At 46.5% G+C, this 25,651-nt stretch overlaps 1 protein-coding gene across 4 annotated transcripts in view; it reads right to left on the reverse strand.

The window, feature by feature from the left end:
- Positions 1–5,555: 5,555 nt before the first annotated feature.
- Positions 5,556–25,651, reverse strand: part of MYNN (myoneurin) — a 149,122-nt gene continuing 129,026 nt past the window's right edge. For 3 of the 4 annotated variants that reach the window (XM_085635146.1, XM_085635145.1, XM_085635147.1), the window contains exon 8: positions 5,556–6,911. In XM_085635146.1, coding sequence (XP_085491272.1) covers positions 6,649–6,911 — 263 coding nt within the window. In that variant the 3' untranslated portion in view covers positions 5,556–6,648. The remainder of the gene's footprint in view (positions 6,912–25,651) is intronic. The other variant, XR_014970814.1, reaches the window with a different exon arrangement.

Genomic DNA, 25,651 nt, shown 5'->3' on the forward strand with positions numbered 1-25,651 from the left:
CCCACTACTTTCTGATTCCGAAGAACAAGGGGCTACGGCGCATTTTAGATCTTCGGACTGACAATCTCTTGCACAAAAAGGAGAAATTCAAAATGCTCACTCTGGCTCAGGTGTTGTCTGCCCTAGACCAGGAAGACTGGAAGTTAGCGTTGGACCAGCAGGACGCATATTTTCACATTTCCAGCCTGCCGGGCCACAGGCGTAACCTGTGGTTCAAGGTAGGCCACGAGCACTTTTAGTTTACCGTCCTCCCTTTGGCCTTACCAGTGCCCCTCGGGTGTTCACCAAGGTGATGGCGGTGGTCGCTGTGCATCTGCACATGTTAAGGGTGTCAGTTTTCCCCTACCTCGACAACTGGCTGTTGAAGGTGTCCTCACCCCAGGCAGTCGTCTCCCACCTGCAGATTACAGCGAACCTTTTGAATTCGCTGGGGTTCTCTATAAACATGCCGAAGTCACATATGACTCCTTCTCAGATGATTTCATATGAGCTGTTCTGGACACAGTGCGGTTTTGGGGTTATCCTCCCGAGCAGCGAGTCTAGGATATTCAGGCTATGATTCCGATATTTCAGCCTCTATCTTGAATTTTGGTGAGACTGACTCTGAGGCTATTGGGCCTCATGCCTCCTGCAGCCTGTGGTAAAATACCCTAGATGGGGTATGCAGGCTCTGCAGTGGGACTTGAAGTTCCAATGGGCACAGCATCAGGGAAATCTCACCGACGTGGTTTAGATCTCGGACAGAACTGCAAAAGATCTGCAGTGGTGGTTAACTAACCGCTATTGGGTCAACAGCAGATCTCTCTCCCTTCCCTAACCAGATCTCACAGTTGTAACAGATGCATCACTTCTGGGATGAGGCGGCCATCTGGGAGAGGTAGAGATCAGGGAACACTGGTCTCTGGCGGAGACGGGGCTCCTTATAAATTTGTTGGAGTTAAGAGAGATTCGGTTGGCATTGAAAGCATTTCTTCCCTCTGTCAAGGGGAAGTTAGTGCAGGTGATCACAGACAACGCCACAGCCATGTGGTACTGCAACAAGCAGGACAGGGTGGGGTCGTAGACCCTTTTTTGAGAGGCTGTTCGTCTCTGGACATGGCTGGAACAGCAGGGCATAACCCTGTTGGTTCAACACTTGGCAGTTTCTATGAACGCCAGGGCGGACAAACTCAGCTTTTGATTCCTAGCGGATCACGAGTGCCGTTTCCAGTTGGAGGTGGCGCAAGGTCTCTTTGAACAGTGCGGAGAACCCTGGTTAGATTTGTTCGCCTCCTTAGAGAACGTGCAGGGTCAGCGGTACTGCACCCTGCAGTTTCCAAGGCGGCTATTGCCAGGCGACGCTTTTCGTCCCAAGTGGAGCACAGGCCTTCTGTACGCCTTAATGCAGTGGTCTTCAAACTTTTTGATGCCGAGACCCCCCCATCAACATTTTTTAGCCATAAGGACCCAACAAAAATTTCTAAAACCTGGTACTCTGTATCATTGACAACCATAAATGTTTACCAGAGAAACGGTCAATCTGTGGTTGCACCTCCTTAGTACCAGTTTAACACCCAAATATAGCAATAAGCAACAAAAAGGTGACCAGCACAGCTCTACAAATGGCCTTCTACTAAGCGTCAACACTTGTTGCTGCTTTTTATTAACTTTTGAACCTTTTGAATACATACTTTTTTTTGGTTAAAATCAGCAGATTATGTGGCAGATGATGGATTATGTGGCAAATGCGACAAATCTATAATCATGCTAAAATCTCTGCGGCCTCACAATCATATAATTCCAGTGGCCCTTGGTATAATAGCTGTAATGCATGGGCTGCAACTTTATTGCACGGCATTAGTGGAAAAGCATATTATATTTCATGGGATGCTGACAGCTTGGCATTTACAGCTGCATGTAACTGGAGGTGGCTGAACATCATTCATCATATTTAAAACATACATATATTTTTTAGGTCTTTCACCATCCGGTAGCTACATATAACAGGCAGCTTCAATGAATAATAGATCCATTTAAAAAACAATTGTTACTCAGTGGGGAATGCCTTTATTTTATACTTGCATTGCACACAGTATAAGATAGACTGCTACAAAATGCGCAAAATGTTTTATGATAAAATGGTGCTTCCAAAATATATGGGCTTGTTTCAAAATATAGGGGCTTATTTATAAGCCCCTTGTGCTGAATAATTTTTTAGGACGCTCTGGTTGCGCAGACCCCTATCTATGAGGCCACGCAAAGTCATTTTGTGTGGCATTTCATGGACTCCTACATATGGTGTAAGGCAACGCTGTGCAAGTTGATGTGTTGCCATACACTGCGTCAGGGGGGTGGGGGCGTTCCATGAGCGTTGCGGTGGGTTTTCCCATGGGTTTTGACACATTCCCAGATTTACAAGCAACTGTAAACCTGAGGATGGTCAAAACTGTACGCTGCCCCCGGAGATGCGTAATGAGGAGAAATATCTATTTCTCCTCAATTGTTTCCTCTTTCTTTGTGTGGCACACATAGAAAGAGAGAAAAGCCTCCATGAGTTTTTTTTGCGCAGAAAGGCGTTCCTTCTTGCACAAAAACAATCCTGCAAACAATGCAGACACCCTTGCACCATGGTGCAAGGCTGCCTGCGTTGGCGCTAGGCACCAAACTGTGTGCAGCCAGAAAGGAAAGGAATGCACTGTATTTTATAAATACAGTCCAATCCTGCCCTTTTGAATTGGCATAGGGCAGCGCAGCAAAAATACTTGCGGAGCTGCCCTACACCATTTCATTGTAAATGAGGCCCATAGATTTTGGGAATATCTAGACCCTATCTAATGCATTTTTTTTTTTAACATAACTGTCCCTTCAACACATTCTCAGGGATAGTAAAAGCTATCTAAATACAATGACAACTAAAAGCAAGCACTTCACAGCTCAGTTAACTCTGTGCACCACCACTCAAAAAGTTTCACGTGATTCAATAAATGAACTTCAACAGCACTCTCCTTTCCTGAGAAATCAAAGCCAGGCAGACAGTTAAACTCACCTTTCTGCCAGTGTACTGCTGGACTGAAAGAAATGCAAATGTGCACAACGAGTTAATCTGCAAATGTAAAGGATTTTCAGATTAACTCGTTGTGAACATTTGCATTTCTTTCAGGCTAGCAGTACACTGGCAGAAAGGTGAGTTTAACTGTCTGCCTGGTTTCTGATTCCCAGCATGGCAGAGTCCCTGAATACCGCTCCAGGGAAGGCATTTTAACGACCCTGTCTGGAACGTTTTCTTTCAGCAAAGGAAGAACGCGACCCCCTTCCCATGACTCCACGGCCCCCCTGGGGGTCGCGCCCCACAGATTGAAGACCTCTGCCTTAATGCCCAAACCAGTCCATCCCAGGGATCTGAAGAAGATCAGGAGCGACCGGGTCCAAGTCATTCTTGTGGCTCCGGACTGGGCAAGGAGAGTCTGGTATCCAGAGCTTCTGAGAATGAGTATCGATCCTCGGATCAGGCTGCTCCTTTGGGAGGATCTTCTGTTGCAACAGCAGGGGAGGGTCCTCCACCCGAACTGGTCAACTCTGCACCTCCATGCGTGGAGATTGAGCGATGGCAGTTGATAGCTTCTGACCTTCCTCCCGAAGTCGGAAACATTATTCTGGCGGCCAGTCGGCCCTCCACTAAGACGGTATATGCCTGCCGTTGGCAGAAATTTGTAGTATACTGTAAGGCAGCCGTCCACTAAGACAGTATACGCCTGCTGTTGGCAGAAATTTTTAGTGTACTGTCCAGAAAGGTCTATTGACCCTCTGTCTGCTTCTCTTTCTACTGTCCTTTTATTCATTCTTACCCTTGCCCACCAGGGCTCTGTTTTGGGAACTCTCAATGGTTATCTTTCTGCTCTGTCAGCTTTTTTGCAGCTGCCAGACCAGCCGTATCTCTTGAAGTCTCCAATTGTAAATAGATTTCTAAAAGGGCTGGCTCACTTTTTTCCACCCACACCCTTTGTTATGCCACAGTGGGAGCTTAATTTGGTCTTTACCTATCTGATGTGTGCTTCCTTTGAGCCATTGCACAATTGTCCCCTCTGGCTGTTGACCATCAAAACAGCCTTTATCCTGCTCACCACCATATCTTATGTCCTTTCGGACGAGATGGTGCTTCGCACCAGAGCATCCTTTTTGCCAGAGATTGTGACCACATTTCATCTAGGTCAGTCTATCTCTTTGCCCACCTTCTTTGCTCCCCCGCATCCCACTAAGGAAGAGGATTGTTTCCACTGAGAAGAGTGTTGTTGTCTACATTGACCACACAAAAGAGTTCCTGGTGGATTACCAACTCTTTGTGGGGTACGCAGGAGCAAAGAAGGAAAGGGCAGTGCAGAAAAGGAAGATTTCTCGCTGGGTCATTCTCTGCATTAAAATCTGTTATGCCTTGCCTAAGAAGCAGCCCCCAGGATGATTAAGGGCCCATTCCACCAGGGGAAAGGCTGCAATTGCGGCCTTGGCTCGGGGGTCCGATTTCAAGACATCTGTCAGGTAGCAACGTGGGCTTCTTTGCAAACGTTCGCAAAACATTACTGCCTTGATGGTCGGGTACGCAGGGAAGGACATTTTGCCCGTTCTGTCCTGCAAGACTTCTTAGTTTAGGATATGAGTCCGCAACCCACCGCCGGGGTGGTATGGCTCGGGTATCTACTTCAAAGCTAAGGAATCTGCAACTAGATGTCTCTATCAGATGAACAAGTTACTTATCTTCGGTAACGCATTATCTAGTAGAGACTCTAGCTGCAGATTCCTGACAGCCCCACTCATGCCTCCCGGCTTTGCGGGCTGATATTATAGGAATAGGGTTGTTCCCCCTCTTTCAGGGCCCTAGTTTTGCACACGACTATGTCAGTTACTTCGTGGCACTGTGTTGCTGGCGTGGAAAAAACAAAAAGTACGGACGTCCACGTGCCTTGGTGGGGCCTACATAGGCAACGCAACGTCATAACCAACGCTAACGACGTCACGCAGAGCCGAATGAGGCCACCCGACGTCGCGAGCAAGGGGTATTGCTCAGCAAAAGTTTCCTGATCCAGCCTGACGCCTGGGAAATGCAAAGGTAAGTAATATGCTACTAGATAGAGTGTCTACAAGATAATGGGTTAACGAAGCTAATTAACTTGTTCTTTGGTGACTGCTTACATGAAGAAAAGACTCTGAACGTATGCTAATTAGGACTCTTGCAGGCAATGATAGATAAACGTGATTAGTAGTTTTTCTCCTAAGGTTTTCTGGCTGATGCCATTTTACATTGTGCTTTCAATCAAAACTGACTTCTATTAAATAATAACTTAAGAAACAAAATACTCTCCTCTGCCTCTTTAGTAAAATGAGGACTTTCCTTAAATATCACTGAGAAAACTTTGCATTACCCTGGTTATTAAATTCATGTTATCTTGTTCTTTATGTGGAAGTATTCCTAATGTGTGAGCTTGTCTAGAAGAAATGTACAATAAATAGTATGTTTTGAATCATTTGTAATTGTGTTCAAGGAATTAAATATGTATTTCTGAGGCAACAAATAACTTTATTAGTGAATGACTTTTATTAATCACCATGTATCCTGCCTATTAGCTCCTGACGTCAAGCAATCTGGCAGAACATGGATGCTTTAGTTTACAGGCCTCAAAATGTAATTATTTTATAATTTCTGTTGTAAAGCAGGAGATACAGCCTAACATTCTATCACACCGAATAGTTTCTTTCACCAAGTTACTTACAAACCTAACGAGGTTATTAGATACTGAAAGTTGTTAAAAGCTAGAAACATTAAAGCAGGGAGTCTACAAGTCCTTGACAAAATATATTACTAATTTACACTATACATACCCATGTTACGTGCAACTTTCATGCTCCAATGATGTAGAACAGTGGAATAAATGTGTGATATTACATTGTATTTACTCATTGGACGATCACACAATTGTCCAGTTGCAGAACAGCAAATCTGAAGAAGGAAAATAGCCTAGCTGCTGTGCAGATGTTATAAAAATATACTTTTTGACATCCCTTTTTATTGACAACTTTTCTTACTACAAAATGTATTAGCTGTATAATAAGTGTTTAATGTAAGTGTTTGACAATAGGTCAAAACTCACTTAATGAGTGGAAGGTGTGCTGGACTGGAGCACTCCACCATAAAGGTTATGCTGTCTAATTTTTAATTGCAAATATCTGTTAAAAGTGCATATGATACATTTTCCGAAAGACAACTGAGAAAGTTAAAAGAACTACTGAGCACCATTTTCACTTTGCTTCAGAATGGATATTTTCTTTACTTTCTTGCAATACTTAAGACTGAAATAGAATGCAACCAGACCTACACCGAATTCAGTTCTCGACGAAACAGCTTCATGCTTTCAATAATGCAACAAATATTTTTTAAAGTACACAATTTAATCAAGGAAGTTCTTGAGTTATCTGTTGGCACTTGCACCACTTATGAAGGAACAAACACATTTACAAATGGGAGAATCAGTGTTGCACATCGTTGATGCACAAGCCACCTAGCTGGTGAGAAAATACAGAATGTTTTTGTAATGGGTTAGGTTTACTTTGACAATGAAACAATAGACGACCCACCACGATTGAACTCCTGCAGCCAGGTAAAAATGTCTTCATTATTTGTCAATATAGTTGCTGCAGAAAAATAAACTGTGGTTCTGTATATCCACTCCCGGAAGGCCTAAGCAGTGTTTCGGATGTAAGTGATTGGCTATCAGTCACAGGCAGCAGCATCTGATGATCCTCTGGTCCCAGTGGAAGAGAAAGCGGGCAAGATAGGTCACATGGTTTGAGGTCTATTGGACCTGGCAAAGGACTTTTCGATACAGCTTCTTGAATATTGATAGAGGTGTCAACTGTGTTGGACTCTGTGCTTTTCTCTGCCCCTAAAAAGTCAAAATGTGGAAAAACAGTGAGCTGCGCATAACTGTGCATGTGGGTGAGAGTAAGAACCACAAAAATGCACATACAGAAAAATTATCTACAGTTAAACTGAAGTTACGTTGGAAGCAGCAAGACAAAGTAGCACAACAAAAACACAGTTGTTGCAACAGAGTATTGGACAACCTAAGCTTGAAATTCACCAGGCAAGGCAACCATAATATCCTCCCAGATGTTCCTAATATAAATTAACTCAGAGTTGAGCTTAAAAAATGACGTAATTGGTGACATTGCGTACATCACCACCAACATCCTTAGTTGGCAGTTCAGGTTATAGAAAGGGTGAATCACATTGGAAGGTTCAAAATAAATATTAGTTTTCCTCAATAACTTAGTAATTCTATGTCTCCCATGCCCCACTCCGGCCACTAATAGAACATTGCAGCTGAGGGAAGACAATTAAACAATCATCCAAAGAACGGCACACTGCTCTCCCCTCAATTTACCTTGGTCACATAATTAATATTTAACATTTAACTGCTACTCCACACTGTACAAGTCATCCCCTGCCTCTGAAGGTGTCAAGGTCTTGCAACATTTTGCCCCACCAGCAGTCACTGTGTTTCCACCACCCTCTCCACTTACGCTGATCAGGGATAAGGTTGTGCTCACACAAGTAATACGTCTGCAATTGTCTTTTTACTGAGAAACAAGTACCTCATTGTAGCATGCGACTCTCTCAGGGTAGCGAAACAGTGCATTCGAAGGCCTACTTAAGTGGGGTGGTGTGGGCTAGTCACCACCCAGCTCGCTGGTATGCACTAAATCATTAGCCATTCTGTGCCTTTTCTAGTAAAAAGGAAAAGCAATTTTTCTTTTTACACATACACACTGCTAAATACTATGCAATAAACTACAAGTATATACTATTAGGTAGATGGAAATACCTTTGGTGAAACCCATATATCACGTTACACCCCTAGAGGGCCCTGAACTCTTAAACCATACTCCCCCAACAACACTAGATGCAACACCACAGCATAAGGGGTTGTTATTATCAATAGGGCGGGCCCACTGGCCAGTAAAAGCAGCCACGTTATGACTCAACATTGTCACGCCACTGAAATCTATGGGGACAGCATCAACATGCATTAAACATTACAACCCACTATTGAAGTCAATGAGGTAATTCCAATACTCAATGGCATTCATTATATTGTGAAGCTAGTCACTGTCAATTACCAACATTTTCAATAAAGCATTAATTTCAATTATGTTTCTACAGTCTTTCTTTTACTTTTATTAGGCAGCAAATTCAGCCTTAGGACCAGCCACATGAGAGCCCTGCCATTTTGAGCGAATGTGCAGAAGTACAGGCTCGTGGAGAACTTAAAAGTAAAGCAAAGCTTCTCCTAGGGCCATAAATATAATTGCTTGGGAGACTTCGGGCAACCAAAACAGTTACACTACCTGCTGCAAAGCAAAAAAATGTTCCTCTCTCATCTGCGCTGATCGGGGTGGAATGTACTGTGGGGTAAAAAATAAATGGGAGGTGGTAGTACATCATAATAAGTTGGAGGACCCATGCATTTGAAGTGATGTCTTGCCACCCTTGGAGGAAATCTGTAATCATGTCTCCTACTGGGCGGGGGGGGAGGGGGAAGAGTAGAAAATGAGACACTAAAGTGGCTTGGAGCTGGTGGTGGCCAGAGGAGCAGGGGACCGAGCTTCGCGTTGCCCCTGATGCCCTGAACCTTGTCTCTCGGTGCTGTGGCCTAAGCCATGAAATGGATCACCCAGTTGTTGTGCCGGTGGCAGGATCTGCTATTGGAGATAGTGGAACTTCCTAGCGTAAACACAGAAGAGGCAAAACTGCTAAAGAAATTGCCCGGTAGGGGCAGACAGCTCCTAGGAACAAGCTGTGGCACGACTCTCTTTAAAGCGTTTTGGGCAGAGTTCACTTTCTCAGCAGCGGTGAGAGACATCAAATGGCATGTCAATTAAAAGTGCCTGGATGTCTCCAGGTGTGGCGCTGAAAAACAAGTTACTCACCTTCGGTAACGCATTATCTGGAAGGGACTTTCTAGCTGCAGATTCCTTACCTTTGACTTTCCCAGGCATCAGGCTGGATCTGGAAACTTTTGCTGAGCAATATCACTTGCACGCGTCGTCAGGGTGGCTCCATTCGGCACCGCCTGACGTCAGTAGCGTCAGCTATGACGTCCCAGTACTTATATAGGCCACACCCAGGTGCGGGCGTCAGTACTTTTAGTTTTTTTCCACGCCAGAAACGCAGAGCCACAAAGTATGTAGTTGTGTGCAAAACAAGGGCCCTGAAAAGGGAAGTAATCCTACCCCTACAACATTAGTCCGCAAAGAGGAGAGGCATGAGTGGGGCTGTAAGGAATCTGCAGCTAGACAGAGTCTCTGCCAGATAATGAGTTACAGAAGGTAAGTAACTTGTACAACTGACAGAGACTTTTAGCTGCAGATTCCTTACCTCTGAATTAGATACCCAAGCCATACTATCACGGCGGTGGGTTGTGGACAAATACCTTATACTAGGAAGTCCTGCAGGACTGAAGGGGCAAAAGGCCCGTCCCTACAGTCCTGACTGTCCAGGCAGTAGTGCTTGGTAAAGGACTGGGACACTCAGAGCCAACACCGTAGTCACAGCCTCCCCTGTGGAAAAAAACAGACAGAGCAAAAAGATAACCCTTGAGAGTTCTCAAAGCGGAGCCCTGTTGGGCAAGGGTTAGAATGCATAAAAGAACAGTGGAAAGGGAAGCAGAAAGAGGGTCAATAGAGCTTTTTGTACAGTATAATACAAATTTCTGCCAACTGCAGGCATATACTGTCTTAGTGGAGAGCCACCTGGCCGGTAAAATAACGCTACATACTTCAGGAGGAAGGTCAAAAGCCATCAACTGCTGCCGCTCAATCTCCACGCATTGAGGCGAAGAGGTGACAGGTTCGGGTGGAGGACCATCCCCTGCCGTTGCGACACAAGATCCTCCAGAAGGAGCAGCCTGATCGGAGGATCGATGCTCATCTTCAGAAGCTCTGGATACAGGACTCTCCTTGCCCAGTCCGGAGCCACAAGAATGACTTGGGCCCTGTTGCACATGACTTTATTCAGAACCTGGACAGGAGTGGTATGGGCAGAAAGGCGTACAGCAGGTCAGAGCTCCACTCGAGACTAAAGGTGTTGCAGAGTGATAGCCGACTTGGAAACTCCAGCGTACAGTATTGCTGACACTGCGTGTTCTTTTCGGAGATGAACAAATCTAACCAAGACAGTTCCCACTGCTAAAAGACACCTTGCGTCACCTCCAACTGGAGATGCCATTCGTGATTCACTAGGCATTGATGGCTGAGTTTGTCCACCCTAGCATTCAGAGAACCTGCCAGGTGTTGAACCACCTGGCTTATGCCTTGCTGTTCCAGCCATGTCCAGCGACGCAGGTCCCCTCGACAAATGGTCCACGACCCCACCCTGCCCTGCCTGTTGGAGTACCACATGGCAGTGGTGTTGTCCATGAACACCTGCACTAACTTCCCCTTGACAGAGGTAAGAAATGCTTTCAATACCGATCGAATTGCTCGAAGCTCCAACACATTTAGTGTCCCCTAATCTCCACCTCTCACAGATGGCCACCCCGTTCCAGAAGTGATGCATATGTCACAACTGTGGGATCTGGTTGGAGAAGGGAGAGGGGTCTGCTGTTGACCCAATCGCAGTATGTCAACCACCACTGCAGATCTTTCACAGTTCCTTCCGAGAGCTGGACCACGTCGGTGAGATTTCCCTGATGATGTGCCTACTGGAACTTCAAGTCCCACTGCAGAGCCCACATACACCACCTGGCATGTTTCACCAACAGGATGCAAGAGGTCATGAGGCCCAACAGCCTCAGAGTCAATTTCACAGAAATCCAGGATAGAGGCTGAAACATCGGAATCATAGCCTGAATATCCTGAACACGCTGCTCAGGAATATAGGCCTGAAACTGCACTGTGTCCAGAACAGCTCTGATGAAAGGTAGCGTCATAGGAGTCAGGTGTGATTTTGCACGTTTATAGAGAACCCCAGCAAATTCAGGAGGTTCGCCGTAGTCTGAAGGTGGGAGACGACAGCCTGGGGTGAGGACGCCTTCAACAGCCAGTCGACGAGGTAGGGGAAAACTGACACCCATAACCTACGCAGATGAGCTGGGAAAACTGCCATAACCTTGGTGAACACCCGAGGAGCACTGGTAAGGCCGAAGGGGAACACAGTAAACTGAAATGCTTGTGGCTTAACTTGAACCGCAGGTAACACCTGGGGCCCAGTAGGATGGGGATGTGAAAATATGCATCCTGCGGGTCAAACGCTACCATCCAGTCTTCTTGATCTAGGGCAGACAAGACCTGACCTAGAGTAAGCATCTTGAACTTCTCCTTCTTGAGGAAGAGATTGCCGGTCCAAATACCTAAAATGGGTTGCCACCCTTCATTCTTCTTCGGAGTCAGAAAGTAGCGGGAATAACAGCCATTGCCTACTTCTGAACCCGGGACCCTCTCAATAGCTCCCTTGGCCAAGAGAGCTGTAACTTCCTCCATCAGCTGTTCCTGATTTGGCAGAATGGGAGGAGGAAAAGAAAGTAAAGGGAGAGAATAGCCCTCCTGAATGATCTGCAAGACCCACTTTCGAATGTTATGGACCTCCAGTGGGGGAGATGATGATGGATTCTCCCGCCAACTGAAGTGGTGTGGTCTTGCAGAGTCAGACTAGGAGTGCTTGCAGGCTGCGGCTGCCGAGGGCAGGGTGGCCGAGAACTTCTGGCTCCTATTCCTAGGTAGGAATAAACCTCGTCCACGTCACAGCACAGCTTGGGAAGCTTGCGCAGGACGGTGGCTGGGATAGGGCTAACGTGGCTGGAAACCCCTTCTGTTGCCACAAAAGGGGCGATAGGTAGACTAGCCACGAAGAGAGGCCAAAGGATCTGGCCATAGCTCGGAAGTCCTTGAACCTAACTTGGGCCGAATCTGCCTTTTTCCCCAAAAAGACGGATTTCTTCAAAGGGCATGTCCATCAAATTTGCCTGGACATCGCCTGAAGTGGCGTCTCAAGACCACTGTCATGGAAATCGATCTGCCCAGTCAATCCGTTGTATCAACGCCACACCTTATCGTGAATTTTGCTGCATTTCTCCTGTCCTTAACTGCTTGAGAGAGCACAGCCCGGGCCTCCTCTGGGACTTGTGGCAACACTTGCACAACCGTCTCCCAAAAGGAGGGGGAGAAACGGCCCAATAGGCATGTGGTATTCACAGACCGCAATGTCAGGCTGGAGGAAGAAAACATCTTATCAAATGAATCCAGCCTCTTGGATTCCCTATCTGGAGGGGCAGAAGGGAACGCGCCCTGGAATGTAGAAGCCTGCACCACCAAGCTTTCAGGGGTGGGTTGTTGGCTGAGGAACTTTGGGTTGCCTGGAGCTGAGCGATGGTGGCGTGCAATTGTCCTTTTCAAAGAAGCCCCTGTGTTAGGTTTGGGCTACATGCCTAGAAGGCGCAAAGTCGACCGTGGCTCTAGCCCTGCAGAACTGTACCCAGAGCGTCGATGCTCCTTATCTCTTTCGTCAACGGACGACAGTAGAGGCGAAGATAAGTTCCGCTAGTCCTCGCACACGAAGTTGGAAAACATTCTGAATTTGACAAAAAGTAGAGAAAAGGCCTGTCAAAAAGCAACAGAGTGGTAGTTCTTCCCAGATCAACGCTTAACTGGCGTGGAAAATAAAGAACTGATGTCCGATGCACCTGGGTGGCGCATATATAGGTACTGCAACCTCACAAAAGACACTGCAGATGACGTCACATGGAGCCACCCGATGGCGCACGCAAGGGGTATTGCTCAGCAAAAGTTTCCGTATCCAGCCTGACACGTAGGAAGTTCAAAGGTAAGAAATCTTCAGCGAGAAGTCTCTATCAGATACACCACACTCATGCCCAGCCCAACCAGTCAGCTGTGTCAAAACATTTTTGCAGCATACCGGCTGTCCGGCCATGGTTTGGGCTACAGACGCCATTAGGTCCTATGGAACTGCTGACAGAACTTGACCAACTATATCCCATAAAGCATGACTGTAGCGCCCCAGAAGGCAGCTAGTATTGACTGAGCACAAAGCAAGGCAGGAGAAGTCTTGGGAAAGGTAGTAAGATTGATGCGTTAAAAGGTTCAATAAGCACAGATGGTGCAAAGAACGAATGAGCCAGCAGGACCTTGACTGGGGCACCGGCGAATAGGCATGCCAGAGTGAGATGGAAGTGAGCTAAATAGTGCAGCCACTGCATCAGGACCTAACTCGGAACCAGCTCTCCAGCAGTTTAGTTGCAAGACCAACCTGAAGACTTAGACAAGGATCTGAGCAGGTTCTGATTTAGATCAGTCAGAGGTAGGAGTCTTACGAGGCTCGGTGACATAGAAGTGCACCTCGAAGTCCCCTGTATGGCATGTGGGTTCATCTGGGTGCAGTCGTTTTAAGCCCTAGAGGAGTACTCTGACCCCAGGCACCCTATTTTCGGCTCTGTCACAGATATTTGTGTGCAACAGTCCCTCTAAGGTTTAAGTACAGTAATTGGTGGGAGGGGGACATATTTCTCTGCACACCGGTAAAAAATAAGATTTGGTGAAAAATTCTGGTCAAAGACAAGAGGAGTAGAGTTCCAGATCTGCTTCTGAAGTCGTGGAATGAAAGGAACTGAGAAGGTTGACCAGGCTCTCTGAGACAAATCCTTTAGAATGGTTAATGATCAAGTGTAGATTCTTTCCATCGTAGATTGAGTCTGACTAACTGCAAGGTCCAGGACCTTTATCAACTTTTTAAACTCCAGTACAGGCTTACATTCTAGGCCTTTTTTAGGTGGTTGTTCTTTTGTGTACCATAAGAAGCTTAACGACAAGGACCAACTGGATTCAAACAGAAAGTATAAGAACAGATAAGTCTGATCTTTGGCATTGGCACTGATACCTTTGGGATCTTTTCTCCTTCAGGTACCAGAGACTGGCTCTCACCCTACAAATCAAGCTGCAATTGTTGAGCCTTTGAGTACACCCATGGGTGTTTCAAGATCAAGATCTGAAACATCACAATTACTCTCCATTACAATGCAAGGGTTATTTCATAATCCACAATGTGCCCTTTTCTCCAGATGACCTTACCTCAGCTAAATATTAATGTATGCTACCAATAAGATGCCTAGATCACTGGTGGTTCGTGTATAGGACAATACTGTACACGCAGGTCTATCTCTGCCCTCATTATCTTCAGTTTATAGAGGGAACTTTGCACTCACCTATGGTAGCTTAGACAAACTGTTGGCCAGCTGATCCAGTTTTTAACACACCAGAGAAAATTAGAGACATAGACACTGATTATAATCTTGCACTTATCTCCACACAGGGCTGGAATTTATGATATCAGCTGGTATTTCCTCCCTGTGGCACGAAGGGATTACAAGTTCTACCACACCCACCCTCGAATATTGACTAACCCGAGAACCCATGAACACTGGGTCCGATTTGGCTTGTTTTTCCCCAGCACAATAAAATGAAATAATGGGCCCATCTGCTCACAATTCCCACCTGACTGGAGCTGGTGGTAAATGTTGTGGGGGATTTATTTTCTTGGCCCTGGGAGTTTATTTAACTTCAGCTGGACGATAGCTTTTTCTGCTCCATTAATGCTGAAATACAAGACTAGCCAGGGACAGACGTCAGCAGCTGCTCACAGACCCTTGCATCTCCCACAAGGGTCCAGGTCTGCTGTCTCAAAGCCTGAAATTATCGGGTAAAGAGATTGAGGACCTGAGGCCCAGAAACCCCAAAAACTAGTAGTTGCCCAAGGTGGTAGGTATACCCTCTTGGGATACTGCTCCGGGAAACTTGTAATGAGGACCATAGTGTTAAAACCTATGCCGTCTATATTTTTTTCAATGTTTTAGCTGAACAACCCAAGACAACGCACAACCTGACATGGCTATCTTTTCTGTTGTGAGTAATTGTATGTGGAGAAACAGCAACATTTATATCTTAACCCTTTTGCTCACCACTTGTGTGCTGTCTCCTATGCCAGACACCTTTTCAAAGGTAGGTTTTTACTGAGAATATGGGTCATATTTGTCTAATGAATACTTCATGACTACATATTATATATTCAGCTGTGTAGGCTTAATTTTAGGCTGCAGGTATTTCTTTGCTATAATCCAATTGTTCTTTGTAGCTAAAGTTCACAATTAAAATATGTGTTTTCACCTTAAAAAGCCTCTCCAAAGAGCAGGCAGCAAACATAGAGGAGAATCTACTAGTGGCATACATCTACTGTCACTTATCTAGAAGGCTCCCTAGGGTAGAACAGCTGAAAGCTATGGTAGACTTATGATTCGGTTACTCTCTTTTTTCTTTGCCTTCTTTTAGAGTGTAAAACAGGCCAGTGCACTGTTTATAAAGAGGGATCTGTTCCTTTATTCAGCCAAATGGCGTCCTTGTTCCAAACCTATTCCTGGAATAAGCCTGGACATACCAAGCTTTCTACCATTGCAGTCTTGACAAGTGAGTGACAGTGCTGGGAATTTGACACCACAATGAGCTTCAGAACACACATCTCAAAAGTGAAAACAAAGATCCTGGCACCTTGCATCAAGCGATGTGAAGTGAAATCTTTATCTCTCTTTAAGAGATTTAAGAACAGTCAAACAAGCTCTGGTCCTTTCACCTTGGTCTTTTCCAACATCATAGAATCACATTTGACAACCTCAGTATTAAGGAGCGTCCTTACTGCAGTTGTCTGACATTTGTCTATGTAAGTTCGAAAGAATATCGCTCACCGTCAAAGAAATCCACTGGCTTCTTTTACCAGCCTGAATCACATACACATTGTACAGTCCCACCTACATAGTGGAACACCTGAGCACTTCACCAAATCCACCAAGCTAGTTCAAGATCTCTAGCAGGCTATATAGCACTCACAACAGTACCCTAAGTCAGGGATTTTAAAAAGTACAATAGAGGAGGCAAGAAGCAAAGCAGTTGAACATATTCTTGATACATTTTAGGATATTGAAATCTGCCCCAAGCTGATCTGGAAACCTCGCTCACTACTGCTCTTAAAGAAAGAAGACCCTCATCTTCAAGCAACACCTAATCCACTTGTTACATGGTTGATGGTGAACTTGTGTTGGAAAGCCCCTGAATCCATATTGCATCTCTTACCTCCTCCTATCTCTCCCCACCTTGTACAGCAGACTGTTGCTTAGTTACCAGGTCTGCACTACATTCATTCCATCCATCATAAGAGTCTTCATAAATCTTTGCTCTGCTCCCTAAAACCCCTAAAGACTTCTGGCAAGCGCTTCCTTAATAGGGATCTGTAGGAAAGTGGATTTCTGTTGCAGTGCCCAGCTCCCCGCTTTTTGCCTGGCTTTTGATGCAACTTTGACTGTAGAGTACTGGTCCCTGCTGTCCAGGTTCCCAGTACCAGTGTTCTTTCCTTAAAACTGTACCATGATTGGCAGCTTCAGACCCCCTGTAAGTTCCCGATAAATGGTACCCTGGTACCTAGGGCATGGGGACTGAAGAGGGTTCCCTAGGGACGCCTCACAATGGCCATGCTAACTGCCGTTGCAGTTTGCATGTCTTGGTGCAGACATAAACGGCAAAAGTCAACATGACACACTGCCTGTGTGCAATGTCCAAGCAGCACTGCCCAAGGTATAGGTAAAGTCACCCCTCTACCAGGCCTTACAAGCTCCAAGGCAGGGTGCACTATATCTCAGGTGTAGGCATATCTGCATGGGCAGATATACCCTACAATATCTCAGTCTATTCTTAAATATTTTAAGTGCCAGTGAAGCCAAAGAGTACATGGGCTGGAAACTCGACAACTCGAGTTTCCCAGCTCTATAATGGCTTCCCTGAACACAGGAGTGTTTGGTATCATACAACTCCTCTCAATAAACCCACATTGATGCCAGTGTGGGATTTATTGAAACATGTACCCAGAGGGCACCTCAGAGGTGCCCCCTGAAACCCCACCAACCCTGATGTGGTCTCTGACTGGCTTTAGGCAGCCTGCCACCACAAGGCATGTTTCTGGAACCTGGGTCGAGTGCCCCTGCTCTCTGGGGCCAGAATCCTGGCCAGAGGGGGTCTTCCTTCCTTCCCGAGGATGAGCACAGTGCTCGAGAGGGGAGATTCACAGGCTTGGCCGACTTTCAAATGCGACCCCAGCCCCTGCTGCTAGCAGCAGATGGCAGACCCTTGTTAAAACCTCCACTATTGGCGGGAACATTTAGCTAGAATAGGAGGTTGCCACCCTTCGCCAACTCCAGCCCTCAGGTGCTGGAGGCGAAGTTAAACACATTTTTCACTGCCCATCATCTTGAAGATGGTCGGACTTATCCAATCAGGGCTAGCGCTATGCCCCCCTCCCACTTGAGTGTGGCATAATAGTGGGTGTAGACATCCAAGGTAAGGAACCCATTCGTTCCTACCTGTTACTCCCCTGTAACGCCCCCTAAATCTAGCATTTAGGTATCTCCCCCAGACCCTGACAGGAGAATCCTGATGCCCTAAGAAGACCCAGACACTACAGCATTGCACCAACAGAGAAGACTGCAGATACCAACTGACTTGGCCCCAGCCCTACCAACCTGTCTGCAGCTCTCGATGCTCCTGCGCCAAAAGACAACCTGTCTTGTAGCCCAGTGACCTCCAAAGACTTAGGAGGACTGCCTGCCTACAACAAAGATCAAGATCTCCCGTGGACAGCAGACTTGTTTAGAAGAAACCAACTTTAAAGAAGGAACGCAGCCCAGAGAAAACGCGAAACCACCTCCAGACCCACCTCTGCACCTGGCGCTCACGGCCCGAGTCCAAGTGGCCCACCGATCCTGCAAAGGTTCCCCAGCACGTCTGAGCCAGAGTCCACCCTGGGCTGACCCCTGCCAGACTCCACCACAACGCCAGCAGCCTCAACTCGAAGACTCCTCCCTGACCGCAACCTGCCAGGTTAAGACTTTACGATGCCTAAGGAGACCCCTGCACCTTGGGGAGCTAGACCAACAGTGCCCCTACCTCTCCTAGCAACTCTACTTACCTGGGCAGCTCGGGGTTTTCTTCGTCCGGCCTCAGCCTGCAACCATTCGTCAAACCTGGTCTCCCCCATTGAATTGCATCGGGTGCCCAACGCTGTGTTGGCACTCGGCACCTGGCCTCCCCGGTGTAAGTTTTGTGCTGCCTTGTGCCCCCCGTACTTAACTTAACTCCAGGAGATCGACCCCGACACCAGTGAGCAGCAGGACTTCAATTACACCCTGTCTGTAGTGAATAACATTGGGCGTCTGACCCCGAATTAGACCTTAGCACCCGGCCGCCCCTGTGCCGGTGGCGGTGCAGTCTTGTTGCTGATTTGAACCTTGACTGGCCAGAACCCGGACACTGAATTTGTAAGTCAAGCACTCACCTAGAAAACTACATTCTTGTTTTCCTCTCATAGGTTAACACTGCAATACCTGAAAATTGCAATAAGTGTCCACTTTTTAAAGCGTAAAGTATGTTTCCTGAAATACTTACTAACCTTTTTGCGTACACCTTGGTCTTAGAATAAAACATGAAAGAAGCTTATTTTTCTAAAATTGGTGTGGATCCCCTTTTGAGTCGGGTGTCATTTATTGGTCAATGTGTGCATAACAAATGTCATACACTCCTCTGTGTTATGTCTAAGGCTGCACGACGACACTACCACAAATAGAGCACTTTGGGTTTAAACTGAGCCTTGTACACTTCAGGGGGAATCTCTGGACTCTTTGCACAATATAACCACTTAGTGGTATTTCATATGAAGAGCCTGCTTCCTACAGGATCTTTACTCCAGGTGCATCATTGCCTAGAAAGTCCTGATAAAATGAAGCCCTGAAGGTTTCTTTGAACCATATTTGGTGAAGCATTAACTTGACTTTGGAATATATTCAATTGCTGCTACAGTTTTAAAATTTTACAGAGGTTCTCAGTTTAGTACAGCTCGGTAATTAAATAATTCTTACCATCATCCCATGCTTCTTTCGGATTTCTGAGTACTCACAGCACACCACAGTCAACTTACCTTGTTTAATTTTCCTTCAATAAATATGCTATTTAACATGAGGTCTTATAGGAATGCTATTCATAAATGTTGTAACAGTTTTTCCTTAATCTACTTCTATCATGGCATAGATGTTCATGTGTTAAATTACTAACAATAAAACACTAAAACAATTCCTTGATTTCCTTCTGGCTGCTAACGTGATGTTGAGAGGGGACTCCAGTTATTTCACAAGGGGTTATCCTACAACAAATTGGTGGCGACATGTCACAACAAATTCTCTTAGCAGCATTTACTTAGTTCAAGATATTTCACACCCAATTTGAAGCATGTTCTCGGATCAATAAAAGGCCACACTGCGGTCAAGACAGTACCACAAATTTATAGAAGGTCTCATATAAATGTGAGATGTGCTCGTGAGTAAAGTAACTACTGCCAGCCTTGTCTAGGACCAAGCGTGTGTCCTGCCTGAAGCCCTTTAAGAAAATAGTGCTCTGAGGCTGTAATTAAAACCTAGGGAGTAGCCACACATGTATCAGCGGTGTCCTCATGGTAAGTTACAAGAAGAGACAAGGCGGTACTAAGGAGGGGCTACTAAGTCTATTGACCAATGAAAGGCCAGCATTTACAAAGGACAGCGACAGGAGCCAATTAAAAAGATGGGCAGCAAGTGGGCAGGGCTTTACAACCATATACATGCATGCCTCGAAGAGACAGCCCAATTGTTGCCTACGCGAGACCTAAAAAGCAAGAGGTCTTGTAACCCGCCTAAAGAGCACTCCATTGAGATCTGCTGGAGCACAGGACCAAAGTCAGACTAATACAGTAGATAAAAGGTATTATGGTGGAGGGGCCCAGGTCATCTGCAGAGGTAGACCCCCTCACTATGAACCAACTAGAAATCATACTTTATTGAACGCAGTGACAATATACTAACCAAAGTTCAAGTAGCAAAAACAAGCATTCGCAATGCAATAGGTCTTGCATTTGTGAAAGTTAGAGCTATTGGTGTTGTAAATTATATATATTTTTTTGTAGTGCTTTAAACCGAGAGTCCAAGTCATTTACAAGTGTTAGCCACAACTACAAAAAATTCCAGGCGTATGCCTCTCATTTTGTTTGTGGCTTTAATGTACGTTTAGACTTAGCTGACATAAGAATAAAAAAAAACCCCGCAGACCAGTTTCGTAAAGGTTTGAACTCCTACCTTATACATAGGAGTCCAGTCGAAAGGAAAAGGATAATCCTCTGAAGTTGAGGGTCACTTCCCTGATGGCATTGGAGCTGTGACGTATTCAAAGCTAGAGCACTGTCCGGCTGGCTGAAGTCAGTGTTATGCACCAAACAGTGTTCAATTGCACGGGCGGCTCGCTAGTGCCACGTTCAAAGCACCCACCCTGGAACCTAGAACAAAATCTGGTGCTCTGAAGCGGAGGACTGATAAATGATTTGGCTAGAAACCTTTCTGCTTGAGCGAAGTATAGATAACACGTACAAGCAGAGGCAGACCAACAAAATGAAAAGAGTGGGCTCAAAATATCATAAATTAACATGAAGAGTAAGAGCACATGTAACCAGAGCAGTCCTCATGGGAGGTTACAAAAGTAGGAAAGGTGGGACTAGTAAGAATATTAAGCAATGTAAAGTAGGCATTTAGAAAGAACAGTAAAAGGAGTCACTTACAAAAGGGGCGTTGCTTAAAGCCCAAATCCTAGATACAGCATGTCTCAAAGAGACAGCGCAAGCAAAGTAGACCTAACAAGACTGCAGGACCTCCATATTACAGGCCCTCTGTCTTTGGAACAATTGTCATTCTACACAACCCTGCTGCCCATCGTAGAATCAATCATAACTGCTTTTGAAGGTGTGAGGGTGAATTAATTTTAACTATCCACTTAATGTAAAACTGAAATTATTATCTACGGTTCCAAAACTAAACTTCCTTGTCTTTAACTGGAAAATTAAATGTCTTTTTAAATAATGAATATGCTACTTACCAGTATGCATCTGTTCTTGGCATGTAGGGCTGCTGACATTCATATCTGTGCATAGATCGCCGCCTAGTGTTGGGTCCGGATGTTTGCACGTTGTTGTCCTGGAAGAGTCTTCGAAGTATCCTGAGATAGGTGACTCCTCCCCTGGACCACAGTGCGCATGGGCATCCTCTCCATCCTCAGATTGTTTTTCGCCATTGTGGCAGTGATGGAGTAGATACAGAAAGTGATGACCATGCTTACAGTAATTCTGAGAGCTGCAGCTGCCACAGGCGCCGGGGAGGAGGGTGGGCGATATGAATGTCAGCAGCCCTACATGCCAAGAACAGATGCATACTGGTAAGTAGCATATTCAGTTCGAGGCATGTGGGCTGCTGAATTCATATCTGTGCATAGAATATATAGCAGTACCCTCTATTAGCGGCGGCCACCAGTGCCAGCTGCAGCGGTCTGAAAAAGAGTTTTGAGAACAGCCTGTCCTACAGCTGCCTGCTGTTTTGATTGCACATCTACACAATAGTGTTTGGTAAATGTATGTGTAGTGGACCAGGTGGCTGCTCTACATATATCATGCAAGGGGATGTTTCCCAGAAAAGCCATGGAGGCCCCTAACTTACGTGTTGAGTGGGCTCGTGGGGGAATCGTTAATGTACGTTTAGCTTTTTGATAGCAAATTTGAATACATTTAACGATCCATCTGGCTATACCTGCTTTGGAGATGGCGTTACCTTTGTGGTGTGGGGCAAAGGCAACGAAAAGTTGTTTTGTTTTCCTGAAGACTTTAGTCCTGTCTATATAGTACATGAGGGCTCTCTTTACATCCAGTGTATGGAGTGCTCTTTCTGCAACAGTTTGTGGGTTTTGAAAGAAAACAGGCAGTTCAATAGTTTGATTCATGTGGAACTGCGATATCACCTTGGGCATGAATTTGGGGTTGGTACGTAGTACGACCCTGTTGGCGTGAACCTGTATGAATGGCTCTTGAACGGTTAGTGCCTGGAGTTCACTAACTCTCCTCAAAGAGGTGATCGCTACTAGGAAAGCTACTTTCCAGGTGAGGAATTGAATCTCGCATGAGTGCAGAGGTTCGAAGGGTGGACCCATCAGTCTGGTGAGGACCAAGTTGAGGTTCCACATTGGAGCTGGTGGGTGGCTTGGAGGAATTACTCGTTTGAGTCCTTCCAAGAATGCTTTGATGGCAGGCACTCTGAATAAAGAGAGGTGCTGCCTGTTCTGGAGATAGGCTGATATTGCGGTCAAATGGACACGTATTGAGGTGTATGCCAGATTGCATCGGTATAGGTGTAAGAGGTAACAAATTATGTTTTGGATGGATGCGTCTAGCGGGTTAATGTTATTGTTAGTGCAATAAATTACGAACCTTTTCCATTTGGCTGCATAGCAAGCTCTGGTAGTGGGTCTTCTAGCCTCCTTAATGATGTCCATACAGTCAGGTGGCAGGTTCAGGTAGCCAAACTCTAGGACTTCAGGAGCCAGATTGCCAGGTTCAGCTGTTGCGGATCTGGGTGCTGAATCTCGCCATGGTTCTGCGTCAAATGCGCGGGTTTGATCCGCAGCCTTTGATGCGGCACCACGGAAAGTTCGAGAAAGGTGGTGTACCATGGTTGGCGTGCCCATGTTGGAGGAACCAGGATGAGTGTTAGTGAGTGTTGTCTGAGTTTGCGTGCCACCAGCGGTATCAATGGTGCTGGGGGAAAAGCGTACGCAAATCTGCCGGACCAGTTCATCCATATCGCATTGCCCTGCGACTGCGGATGTGGGAACCTGGCGGCAAAGCTTTGGCATTTTGCGTTTTCGCTTGTGGCGAATAGGTCTATCTCTGGATGACCCCACTGCTGGAAGTACGGTTGGAGTACTGATGGGTGTAACTCCCACTCGTGCATCTGGTGGCTGTGTCTGCTGAGCAGATCCGCCATCTGGTTGTCCTTGCCGGGGAGGTGTTCCGCCATGAGGAACATGTTCCTCTGAATGGCCCACTTCCACATGCTCTGAGCCAGATGAGACAACTGTGGAGAGTGTGTTCCTCCCTGCTTTTGTATGTAGTACATGGCGGTCATGTTGTCCGTCCGGATCAACACGACTTTGTTGCACAAGTGTACTTTGAATGCTTTCATTGCCAGGAAGATTGCCATCAGTTCCAGAAGGTTGATGTGCATCTTCTTTTGTTGTATTGTCCATAGTCCCTGCACTGTGTAATTGAGTACATGAGCTCCCCATCCCTGGAGAGACGCGTCCGCTGTCAGTATTATTTGTGGAACAGGCTCTTGGAACGGTCGGCCCTTACAAAGGTTTTGTGGATGGATTCCACCAATGCAGAGAGTTGTATGCCCGACCGCTCACCAACACTAGGTCTTTTAGTTGCCCGTGAGCCTGATTCCATTGACGTGCTAAGCACTCCTGAAGCGGGCGCATATGTAGTCTCGCGTGTGGGACTATGAAGATGCAGGAGGCCATCATGCCTATCAACTGCATGAACACTCGCGCAGGAAGGGAGTGTTGGGGTTTGAACTTGGAAATCAGCATTTGCATGCTGTTGATCCTCACTAAATTTGGCTGAGCTGTGGCTGCCAGAGTGTCTATGGTCGCACCTAGGTACTGTTGTACGTGTGCGGGTTGGAGATGTGATGTTGGGTAATTTAGTGAGAACCCGAGACTGTGAAGAAGGTGAATGGTGCGGGACATGTGGCTGGCACATTGCTGGGCTGACTTTGCTTGAACAAGCCAGTCGTCCAGGTAAGGGTAGACGTGAATGTGTTGCCTCCGTAGATGTGCAGCCACAGTAGCTAGGCACTTTGTGAAGACTCTGGGTGCTGTTGTCACGCCGAAGGGAAGAACCTTGAATTGGTAGTGCTGCCCTTGAACAGTGAACCTGAGATATTTTTTGTGTGAGGGGTGAATGGGTATGTGGAAATACGCATCTTTGAGGTCTAGCGTGGCTAGGAAGTCTCCCTGTTTGAGCAGCGGGAGGACTTGTTGTAGGGTGAGCATGTGGAAATGCTCTGAGAGAATGTAGCGGTTGAGGGGTCTCAGGTCTAGTATAGGTCTGAGTGACCCGTCCTTTTTTGGTATTAAGAAGTACAGGGAGTACACCCCCGTGCCTTGCTCGTGGACGGGTACGACCTCTATTGCGCCTTTTTCCAGCATACTGAGCACTTCCTGCTGTAAGAGCGCTAAGTGCTCTGAGGACATAGGACGGTGTTTTGGTGGTATTGTGGGTGGAGTGGAGGTTAATTCTAGGCAGTAACCGTGTTTGATAATATCTTTGACCCACCTGTCCGTGGTGATGGTGTTCCACGTGGACAGGAACCTTTGTAGCCTTCCCCCGACAGGTGTTATGTGGTCGGGAGGAAGGTAGAGGGCGTCACTGTTTGTTCTTGGGGGAGGACCTGGTATTGCCGTATCCGCGTCCTCTGCCCTTTGCGCTGGAGCCACGATAACCACCCCGGGTGTTTTTATCGTAGGTACTTTGTGTGTTGCCCTTGTTGTAGGTTAGCTGTGACCCCTGTCCTCTACCTGCTCCTCTATTTCCGGGGCGACGAAAGGAGCCACTCCGAAAGGTCTGCGTTTGGAGAGCCCCCATGGACTTTGCAGTGTCTGTGTCCTTTTTTATTTTTTCTAGGGTGGTGTCAACGTCTGGCCCGAATAAGTAGTCGGGGTTAACCGGCTGATTGAGGATGTTATTTTGAACCTCAGGTTTGAATCCGGAGATTCGTAACCAGGCGTGTCGTCGTAGCATGACGCTGGTGTTTATTGCTCTGGCAGCTGTATCTGCGGCATCCAGTGCACACTTAATGGATGCGTTTGTGAGGAGTTGTCCCTCCCTGATGAGGATCTCTGCTCCCTCTTTGTATTGGTCAGGGAGATGTTGGAGTAGGGTTTCTAATGTGTCATAGTGTGCGCGATCGTAGCGAGCTAGGAGCGCCTGGGTATTGGCAATACGCCATATGTTAGCTGCCTGGGCTGCAACCCGTTTGCCGGAGGTCTCGAGCACCTTGGACTCTTTGTCCGAGGGAGGAGCATCCCCAGTTGTCTGCGAGTGCGCCCGTTTGCGAGCATTTGCGACTACGATGGAATCCAGAGGCAACTGGCCTCTAATGTACGTAGGGTCCCCAGGAGCCGACCTATATTTTTTGTCGATCCTGGGGTTTATTACTCTTGCCCTGGTAGGTTCTTTGAAAATGTCCTTTGCTGGTTTGAAGACACCCTTCAACATGGGTAGAGTTTTGATGTTTCTCTCTGAGGATGCGAAAGTATCCATTAGAAAATCGTCCTCGATTGTGTCAGAGTGGAGTTGCACACCATGATTTGCCGCAGCGCGTTCAATTAGGGCGTTGAATGCGGCAGTGTCCTCTGTGGGAGACGTTTTTGCGCCATATAGCTGCGTGTCCTGTGTATCCATAGGTGCACCTGTGTCTACAGGGTCATCCCAAGCCTGGTCAGGGTCCTGTTGGCCTTCACGGTCCATCTCTCTGGGGTAGGGGACGTCGTCACCCATATAGTCCTCCAAAACGTCGGTTTCGGAGTGTGTCGGAGAGAAGGACTGTGGATCTGGGTAGGAGGTATGGAGACGTTCGTAAAGAACTGGTTCCGAATCCGCTGGCAGCTTTTT

Source organism: Triturus cristatus, chromosome 11 (genome assembly GCF_964204655.1).
Source record: "Triturus cristatus chromosome 11, aTriCri1.1, whole genome shotgun sequence".
NCBI classification, from domain to species: domain Eukaryota; kingdom Metazoa; phylum Chordata; class Amphibia; order Caudata; family Salamandridae; genus Triturus; species Triturus cristatus.